We start from the raw sequence: 10829 nt of genomic DNA, 5'->3' as shown, positions 1-10829 counted from the left end.
TCTAGAATCATGTATCATTTTCCTGACACACATTCTATCTTGTAATAACTGTGCCTAAAATACACAAAACTTGTACTACTTCTTTTTCAATAAAATAGGAACAATTGGGCAGGGAACCAACATGATGTGTAAGACGACTGTTAAAGAAATATGATTTTAGAGGAGTTCTGCAGCAAGTGCATGCTCTGTCAATTCTGTTTGAAGTAGCTGATAGTTGACAGTTTGGGTAAGACAATTTTTTTTTCCTCCGTCTTGACAGTAATTAACAAACAATTGATTAAAATGACAATTTACTTATAGGACTACTATAAAGAATCAACTCAGACCTATAAAAGGTAGAAAGGGATTGCTCCCTTCCACAACTAACCTCAAATACAATTATGAAGGCCAGCCGTGCTGCCAGGACATGCCAAAACTGCAAAGTGAATTCATACGGAGTCGAACTCCAGGGTGGGGCTCTGTAGTCTCTGTACCTGCAGAGCAAAGAGAAACCCAGTGAGTTACCCTGTGCTCTCTTGAGCAATTAAAACGTGTGACACGGTCAAGAGCTCTCTGGTTCATCCCAGATCTGGCTAAAAGGGAAGAAACTGAAGTGAAAGCAGACTTTGAGAGGAGTTAAACTGAAAGGGAGAGCTGTCCAGAACACAGGCTATTAAATAAAGCTGTTTATCAGACAGTACTTTTTGCTTCCAAAAATCCAGAGCAAATGGTTTCTTTTATTGTTACAAAGCTGGAGTGTTAAGTGTGTTGATTCTAAATTGTCTTTGCTTATAAGCATTTGAGAGTCTCCAGACAAAGTTTGCATAAATGAAATATGATTCTAACTTAGAATGCAAAACCAAGTCAGAAAACAGGAGTGTCCTCATGTCCTATTTCATTTTTATGCTGTATTTCTTATATTCATCTTGCATAATTGTTTGCAATCTCAATCTGGGTTAGAGAGGTAACAAAAATTTTAATTGTGTATTTTAATTTATTGACTTCAGAATACTTAACAAAATTGAAATCAGGATTTTTACCCTTCTTGGCAGCTGGTAAAATTTTTAAATTAAATAATTCATAGCGATGTGAAATATAATGGCTTGCAAGAGTCCTACAAAAATTTGAAACACAAATTTTCAGCATGTTATCAGTGAATCCTACCACACACTCTTCGCACCCGAGGCCTCCATGTTGAACAAACATGAACTCCAATGCTTTTATGGGCAAAAAAGAAATGCCAGTAATTTCAACACTTTTAATTTACTGTCTGCATTAATGTCCATGCCTGTATTGCAGTAACTGGGAGCAAGGAAACATACCGACAGTATCCTGAGTATCCCATCCCAAGTTCACTCAAATCAAATACTGACAAACTGCTGTTGACATATCCTTTTAAGCATCTGAAAGAAAAAGCCATATGGGCAGCACTTTCTTCATAAAGTGGTTATACAATAAACATCATGTATGTAAACATATTCTGCTATCAGATACTGTGAGCATAATACTTTATTTGCTTATCAGGACAAAAGCAATTCTGAAATTCATGCAGAGAAGCAAAGTTTACTGGAAAAAAAGACTAACATCTGTTTCAGCTATAGCACTGTTTAAAAGTCTATTTTCAGCACTTCTTATGGTTTTGCTTCTTACCTGCTGGGAGATATAAACCAAAAATTGTTGCTACAATGTTTTTAACTGTTTTCTAAAATTAGTGAACTTTGAAAGATGAATAGAAAGGCAGAGAGAGGAATAATTAAACTCCCTTGCAGAACTGGCCACGAATAATGCAGCATATACAAAATAATAACAGGTTTTATGAAGTTTTCATCAACACTAACATGAACAGTGTATATTAAAGGCAAAAATGTATTACTATTAATTACAGAAATTATATAAATATATTGATTTATGACTGTAGGAGTGAATATTTGCAGTTGCTTGAAAAGCACACAGACATGAAAGATATCCTATCTTTTTTAAATCTGTCTTGTAACTTAACTAATGCACATTTGAAAGTCAAAGAAGATATAAGAGATACATGAGGAATCCTTTTATAATTCTGGATCTTCAGGTTTGCTGCAATACCTCAAACCACTACTGACAAAAGAAGAAATAGAATTACATAGTTCTCTCTTAAACGCGTAGGGTGCATCAAGCACTAACATTTTCCTGATACTGTCTCTTTTCATCCCATCCCACCTCATTATTTTTGCCCTTAAACTCTCTTTTCCTGTGACAGCTCAGGAAGAGCAAATCACTATCTGTGGGAGCATATATGTGTGTTTGGGAATGCACTGGGAGAAGACAGCATAGACCTACTGCAGAGAAGAGGAAAAGCTTATCTAGAAAAGGTCTGAAAACTGATGCAATGTACAGATTTTTTTGTTTGCATTCAGGAGGGAAGAGATGATTTTCCACTTCTATAAAAAGCTACTCTGCAAACTCTTTGGAATGGCTGACTTACTCGCTCTTCACATCTGGGAAGGTTTGCACAGGTGTAAATAAATGTATCTGATATATGTTATCATAGAAATACAGCAATAAATTGTGCTCCCACTCAAAAATACATGTATATATAAAGAATATCCTAATTACTTTTCTTGTCTGTACCCTTGATCTGTACAGGGACCATATTTGTATGCATAGACAAAACGTGGAATGTAATCAGAAGTAATGGCAATAACAAAGGCATTGGTGATGACAGCCAGAACTCCAATTCCTTCCAGAATTCCATACCAAATACCTAGAAACAAGAGAAATTTCAACAAAGTAGTCAGTTTCTTATAGTCATATTAAGTCATAGCCGATAATAAAGTCATTATTAGTTATACAGTTTTCCTTTCTTGTTGAGAATGAGGTATGAGACAGAAAAACTAGTCAAGATGAAGCCATGTTCCCACATTGCAGCCACCATCCATGCCATCCAAAAGAAATCTTACAACCGGGCACACCCTGCTGAGAAGATCCAGCCAAGCAACAAAGACATAATGGTAATTTGTTGCTATGAATGCCAAATCAGAGGCTCTGGAAAGAGATTTCTTATTTAATTAAATTTTAAATTAAAAGATAATTCAGTCCTTTTATTTAACATCTACATTCAATTTATTTTAGACCTAGAGTTCCTCAAATCAGAAGCCTGAAATACTTTTAGCCTGTTTTCAATATTCAAATTATAATGACTCCTTATTGTAAATGGGAAACAAACTTGAGGAATCCTCTTTGAAAATCAACTAACTATCCTTTTGTTGCCGAAAAGGAAAGCTGTGACTGAAATCTGTTGGTTACATTACCATCCTGACACATGAAATACTTTGGGGGTGGAGCTGTTCTCAAGAGGAAAACCCAAAGAGATGGTAGCTGGCATTGGCAGCCACTGGCTTCTCTCACCTATATCTGTTGCTCTTGCAGGCATGGGTCTTCGCCACTGAGTGACAAACTTGTATGCATCTAACCTGATTTCTATGATGTTGTTGAGGAGAGCCAGGAGAGGTGCCAGGGGGAAGGCAGCCACAAAGATGGTGGTAAAGCCAAACTGTAAAACTAGACAGGCATTTCTTTGGTTAGAAATTGGAAATTCAAAGAATCTTTTAACAAGCAAAATAGTTCTACCTTCTGAAGAAAACCAACACCTCCCAAATTTGCTCACCCATCTCTAAATATTCGTCCATTAAACCATGGAGATTCATAGGTTGCAGATTCCAATCTTTTTCCCATTGAGGTAGAGAAATTTTATTCTCCATTGATTGCCCTCTTCTTTTCATTTTGCGTCGTGACCACCAATTCTGTAATAAACTTTATTAGATAAAGAGAGTATTAATGACTGTATCTGCTCACAGATTTAAAATATGTTCTGGAACTATTCTGAAATAAGCAGGCCTGTTTTGAACAGCATCTGAATGATTACTTAAATATTTAATGGAAAGTTTTACAATATCCTCTTAGACACAATGCAAAGAACTTATAAAATATCTCATAATTCTGCATTATTATTTTAATTGTCTTTAATGTAGCATGTTTGGCATTGTATAAATAAGCTTTTCAGAATATGGAAAATGTTTGCATGGACTTTTCTTATTTTGGTAGGATTTACCTCAATGACTAAATAAAAAAAAATTTTCAAAAATATCATGCATAGCAAGAGCACTAAAAAATTAATAATGCTTTATTTCTATCCTGTAAAAGACAAACCAGGTCAGTGGAACTAGTAACAACGTCACAGTAAAACACACTGAATAGCAGAATACATATATTTTTGAACAAACCTAAAGGTCTAGATGTTCTATAGAATACTTATTTTCTTAAAGCAGGAAAAAGCATTTTAAAAGGCGTTGCTGTATGTGGAAATATTTAAGACTATTCTTCATAAAGTGCAAAAATATTTTCCCAAAGTAGTCATAAATATTAAGGAGATAGTATGCTCATGAATTAAACTGTTATTTTAATGAAAAATATTATCTAATACTGACACATGGACCAACTAAAGACTACTATTTGATTCTAGATAATATGGAAAAGAGACTAAAGATGGGAAATAACTTTCTTGTGAGTATTTTTATAAAAAGGCTGCTCTTTTTTCTCACAAGCTATTTTAGTGTTTGGCTCCTGATCTCGTTACTGAAAGAGAAGCTTTTGTTTGTTTGAAAGATAAACTGTTGCCTACATTACAAACAATGGTTTTGTCAAAACAAATATTTGTTTCCATAAGAGAATATAAGCATGTTCTAAAATAAATTTTAGATAAAGTTAACATCCTGCTTGGCTGAGAAGTCAGGAAGCCTGGTAGTTAAAGTAGGTTTCTCAATTTCAAAAATCCTTATTCCATAACATACAGTACACTGTCGCTCATGTGCAGAACAATTGCAATTGCATGTTGTGAGCAAAATTCTTTCTAACATATTTTCAAGGTTGAGAATTCAATTTGATCAATATTTGATGATCAATATTTGATGATCAACATTTTACAGGAAACATATTCTTACAGTTTCAAGAGAAGTGTAAGACACTTCGCTCATTAGTCATTTCAGAGGCTGAACACCTCTGTATTATGGAAAATGAAATCCCAATAAACAACTGAGATGCTTAACATTACCTGAGCATCTTTATCTCAGAGTGGAAGACAATGCTTTCTTTGGGAATAAAGTGACAATATCTGAGGTGCAATGAGTGAAAACATTCTCCAAACATAAAACCACTCCTCCCTAGCACTGAATCATGCTAACACATATTTACTGTTTTTAAAATGAACTTTAACATCTGAACTTACGGATAGCCTAGCTCCATGAAGTTGTTCCACATTTGTTTTAAAACCATAATAACTCCCATTTGTAAGCACAGATCTATCAAGCAGCCACTAGGATGACACTGAAATGAAGTGGAAGAGATCAACAGCTAAAATGAGAGAATTCATTTATCTTTTATTTGTTCAGAGTGTAAATAAAAATATTATGTGTGTTGAAAAACACTAGTTTCCATCTGCAGAAATATTAAAAGAAATGTTAATAAAATAAATATTACCAGACTTTAGCTGAACAACCTTTAGACATACTGTTAGATATTAGATCACATTGCCCATTTTACAGGTATGTGTGCTAGATATATGATAAAAGATACAGACCATTTCACTTAGACCAACTTACTCCTTTCAAAAAAATGGAGCAATATTTCCTTTACAATAATCTAAGTCTAAAGAAAGATTTATTAGCAGAATTTCTGGTACTGGTATGTTATCTATATGTATATCTATATCTCTGTGTGTGTGCGTATCTATATACATATATATGTGTGTACTGCCATACATATATATATGTACTGCCATATTAAAATGTTAAGTAATTACGAACTAATTTTCAATCAATTGACTACAAAGTTATAATATTTTACTTATTTATTTGGTGGTTTCAGTAGAAGAAATCTGATGTTCAGAGAAAAGAAGAAACTTCAGCATGCTGGTAAGTTGCAATTCTAACATTCTAGTAAAGTTTTGAAAATATTATTTTCCTTCTTTTAGAACTCTATAAAATTATAGATTATTTTGGGTTGGTATGGATCCCTTAAGGTGATCTAGTCCAAACTTCTTCAATAAGTATGGCCATTTTCAACTAGAGGAGTCCCATCCAACCTGACTTTGAATGTTTTCAGGGATAAGACATCCAGCACCTCTCTAGATAACCTGTCCCAGTGTTTCATCATATTACTACTAATAATAATAAATTTAAAAAATATTATTAAAAAAAATCTTTTCCATACACCTAGTCTAAATCTAGCCTCTCTTAGTTTAAAATCATTAATCCTTGCCCTGTCAACAGGCCCTATTAAAGTCTGTCCTCCTTCTTTCTTTCAAGCACCTTTAAGTACTGAAAGGCAGTAATAATGTCTCCTTAGAGCCTTCTCTGCTCCAAGCTGAGTATCTCCAACTCAGCCTGCCTTCATAGGAGAGCTGTTCCAGCCCACTGATTCATTTTGTGGCCCTCCTCTAGGCCCATTCCAACAGATCAATTTTTTTTTTTCTGTGCTGACAGAAATTAATCAAGTTGATTAAAAAGCTGATGGGTTAATATTTATGTCCTCTATCCAAAAATTCCAAGTACCAGGAGATTCCAATCTCACAGGAGTCACAGTGCATGGGAGGTAAGGGACTATTACTGATGGCTTTTCCCTAAGACAGAGGCAGAAAGAACTCGCGTGCCTTGGGCAGAGTCACTCAGCACACTGGAGAACACAGAAGGAAAAACCCATCTCCTGGATCCTCTCCTTTGCTATAAATAAGAGTTTAATATTTGCTGCACTTGGAATATTAAAATCTTTAAACTGGGCTTCAGCCACTTCCTTTTTACACATGGAAATATCACAGGAACACAAAACAGGATTGTTTACCTCTTCCAGCCTCCATCTGTTAAAAAGCTTGTTGTACTTTCCTGGGCGGCCTGCAAATCTGGAAAATAAAATTTCTGTTTTGCAGTGGACATTCCAGAAACACCCTGTATCATAGTTGTTTCATAGCATCCACTTAATTCAGGAAATATCAACAGAATAAATCACACACACTAAAATCTGGTATCCATAGGATATGGAAGTTTCAGAATGCAAAGAAAGACCATCATTTTGTAAGTGATCCTAAACGTTTTTTAGGTCCTGAATAAAAATCCTAGCTTCAGAGATTTTAGATGTTATTCAATCTCTAATCTACTTCTAAGAAGACAAGCAAGCCATTACAACTAATAGAAATTAACTGCAGCACAGGGATCTGCTTGCCCACGTGAAGTGTACACTTGATTTGTAAAACAAATCCCAGCTCTTGCTGACCTCAATGAAAGTTATAAAAGAGATAAAGAAACCCATGCCTGGTCCTATTAGATGCAGGAGAGAGCAATACACACAGAAATTTTGATATTGCATGGTGAATACACCACTGAATGCAACAGATTCTCACCAACAGTCTTTACTAGGCTTTTTCTCTTTCTTTGCTTGTTTTTGTTAGTTTTTTTCCAAACAATCCCGAACTGAAATTATACTGTAAAACTTTATAGAAGATACCCTGAAATGTTCTGTAGGCTCTGCAGGAATGGTAAGTGTGACCATTACCAAATTCAACTGAGTATGAAGCAAGGTTAGATCTGTGCTGTATTTCATGCTCTAACCTAAAGATACACACAAAAATTGGAGCCAGAATTTCTGCTTCCTGCTCTTGTATAAGTTTTTCCAGACAATATTTATTATTTACAAAAATGCATTATTGGAAATGTAACTCAAGGGGAATAAACAAGAAAAGATTAATAAATCCTATTAACACAGGGCTAAATACAGACCCACGTCTAAGAAGTGGCTGGCTTCATTTTCAAAAGTTCTGCTTTTCTATTTAGTAAGAAAGTAATGTACATTCCCATAAAAAAGTAGAATTTTTACTCTCTAGTTTCATGAGTAAACATTTCAAGGGTCCAACCCTTCCATACATTTAGAAATATTTAGTGTTTTAATTATGCCCAGAAACCAACTCGTACCTAAACCTTACAGTTCAAGCTGTCCCTGTATTTTCTTCAAATCTATAAAATTAGTGAAGACTCTGACTTCTGTGCAAGTTTTCTTTTAAGTGCAATTGGCAAACATAACTTACCTGCCAAGAAAAAAGGCAATGTAGAAGATGGAGCTGTTCAAGTTGACAAACTGGAAGAGGAACATTTTCAAGGCAAAGCTGTTTTCCCACTCAGATTCTGTTCTAGGGTGCTCTTCAGAAAGACACAATACACATTATATAAACAAAAATGAAACTGTGTCAGGCATAGGTTTGCTCACAAATCTGTCAATATTAACAAAACAAGCGATGGTTTTAAGTCATCGTGCCCCATCATGTTGCCACTGATTTCCTTTCATTGTCCCAGCTTAGACTACGTTGTTTCTATGTGGAAGAAGAAGATAGGAACCCCTTGGTTCAGAATAAATCATAACACTATGGGAAGATACCTGTTTCACTTCTAGGAAAAAATTTGGAAACCAGTGTGAATTCTTTATCTTAAGATTAAAGGATCTTCATTCAAAGACAAAACTCACCACAAAAAAACAAACAAACAAACAAACAAACAAACAAAAAACCACCAAAACCCAACCAAGCAACAACAAAACCCCAAAACAAACAAAACCCAAACCAACCCAATCCCCCAAAAAACCTGAAAGCACTTGGAATCAGTAGAGCCAAGAGAAGCAGAGGTCAAAGAGTCACCTAAAAGCTAGTTGATTTCTCATCCAAGCTTCTCACTCTCTAAATACTTCTATAAAACCTTAATTCATCCTCAAGAATTCCCTTTCATAAAGCTTGAGGGGTGCCAAACCGTTTATAATTCAGTGAGGAAAGGACAGAGCCTCTTGGCTTCTTTTGTCAAGAAATGTAGAATGTGTAGTAGGGCTACAAGTGTTCTGTGTGGCTCTGCACTGCCTTAAGATTATTTATGTCTGAATTAGAATTTGGTGATAATGTTTACAAATTAATTTTTACAAAATCCATCTTTGATGGACATATCAAACTTGGAATGTAGTACATTGGTAAAAGTTTTAAAGCACATGAGTTGTAAAAGCATATGAGTTGTAAGTCTAAACTGCCTGGATTTGTCAGTCAAAATTTGTACTACTTAACTGCTCTGGTCTACTGATGACTAAATTTGGATAGAAAGATACAGGATACTACTAGCTTTACATAAGGACAGTTGCTCCCAAAAGGGTGTCCTTTCCTGATGTAAAACACCTTAGCAAGAAGAATGAGATACCTATCTGAAACACCTAATGCTCCATAATGTTTAATTCAAGAAATCTTTTTTGAAAAAAAAATTTTTATGTATTTTGGGAAAAAACTACTTAAACATTTAAACAATTATTTTCTTTCCCATTCTATGACCCATAACAATACAAAATACTTTAAAGGGAATAGAAATATTTTTATATGAAAGAATACGTTAAAATATTTCAAGAATTTGAGTAAGTTAGCTATAAATTCTGAATTTTTATAGCCTGTTCTGCTGCCTGTTAGGTGAAGCGCTATAAAGATTTGTGCACCTCATTTAATACTTTAACCAAACGAGGGAGCTGTGGAATTTAAGCAGCCAGCTGGTATTTAAACAAGACAAGATCACTTGCATATTTTGACATGGGCTAAAAGTGAGCATGTAAAATGAAACACTAAACAATTACACATTGACACAGCCAGAGATCTTAAATTCTGTCTTTGCTTTCTTGTTTTCTATAAGCTAGAAAGCTTTATGTCTGTAATTGAATAATGACTAGAGGCTTCAGTATAAAATTCTAATGTTACAGAATTGGAGCTACTATAAAATTCATGACTTAACATTTTTATCTGGGACAACTTAATTTTACCTTAACCCATTTTTTCCATCTGAAAGATCAACCTAAAAATTAATAAAAAATAAAACAAGCATTTGGGGAAAATAGAAAAAACCCTTTAGCATGCTAAGAAATAATAAGTTTTGACTTTCATTCCAAAATAAGATTACTATTTTTCAATGTATACCACAAAATATTAAAATTACAATAATAATTTCCTTAGTTTTATTTTATTTCCTTACTGAAATAATAATGTATTTTCTTTCTGTGATATTTCTCACTTGCTTAGGGAAATGCCAGAAATGTACTTCACAGATCAAGTTTTCAAAACACTTCTTTGAAGGTAAATAATGAAGTATACTATAAAAGCATATGCCACAGCCAGCACGAAACATATCATTAGTAAAGACCTACATACCTAAATCTGTCAGAAGATAGGCAACTTTTTCATACACCTAAAAAAGAAATGAAATGGTGTACGTATAGGATATCCTGGCTGTAGAGATGACAAATCCACATTGACAAGTATCAAAGCATGGTATTGTCTTGCTCTATAGCATCAAGGTATCACAGTACAGTTTTCCTTTGCTGAGGATATCAGCCCTGTACTGAAAGCTTTTCTCTCTATATATTGACCATCTCTAGTCTTTATTTTAAATGTCATTTAGCCCCAGGCAACTCTGAAATCTATTTTCTTCAGTATACTAAAAATAGCAAGTTATTTTTGATAGCTTTGCTTGTTCACTTGCATATACATTTTATGATGTGGAGTGATCATACATAATAACAGAAATAACTAGAGGACTCTGATTGGAAGAATTATTTCTTATTGCAGCGAGTCCAATTCCTTAAGAGAACTAAAAGCCAGTGTTTGCTGGGTTATTATTCCTTTTTATCTGTTTGTGCTTGCATGGGAACAGAAAGATGATAAATAATAATGCAGCTGAAATAATAGAGTTTCTGTCCATGTAATGCTATAAGAGCAAATGATTGTGCTGTTACGTAACAGAAAAAACTTAACACCA

The 10829-nt window shown here is 34.3% G+C and overlaps 1 protein-coding gene across 3 annotated transcripts in view; it reads right to left on the bottom strand.

Annotated features, from left to right (window-relative positions):
- Positions 1-10829, bottom strand: part of ANO3 (anoctamin 3) — a 120858-nt gene that overhangs the window by 7803 nt on the left and 102226 nt on the right. For all 3 annotated transcript variants that reach the window (XM_059848391.1, XM_059848389.1, XM_059848390.1), the window contains 9 exons: positions 10223-10259; positions 8090-8201; positions 6853-6910; positions 5243-5340; positions 3626-3771; positions 3367-3519; positions 2575-2722; positions 1302-1382; positions 368-473 (listed from right to left, as the gene is read on the bottom strand). In XM_059848391.1, coding sequence (XP_059704374.1) covers positions 368-473; positions 1302-1382; positions 2575-2722; positions 3367-3519; positions 3626-3771; positions 5243-5340; positions 6853-6910; positions 8090-8201; positions 10223-10259 — 939 coding nt within the window. The remainder of the gene's footprint in view (positions 1-367; positions 474-1301; positions 1383-2574; positions 2723-3366; positions 3520-3625; positions 3772-5242; positions 5341-6852; positions 6911-8089; positions 8202-10222; positions 10260-10829) is intronic.

The sequence above is a fragment of the Haemorhous mexicanus genome, chromosome 6 (assembly GCF_027477595.1).
Source record: "Haemorhous mexicanus isolate bHaeMex1 chromosome 6, bHaeMex1.pri, whole genome shotgun sequence".
Lineage (NCBI taxonomy): Eukaryota > Metazoa > Chordata > Aves > Passeriformes > Fringillidae > Haemorhous > Haemorhous mexicanus.
The sequence above is the reverse complement of the archived record's forward strand: the minus strand, read 5'-3'. Positions and strand labels throughout refer to the sequence as shown.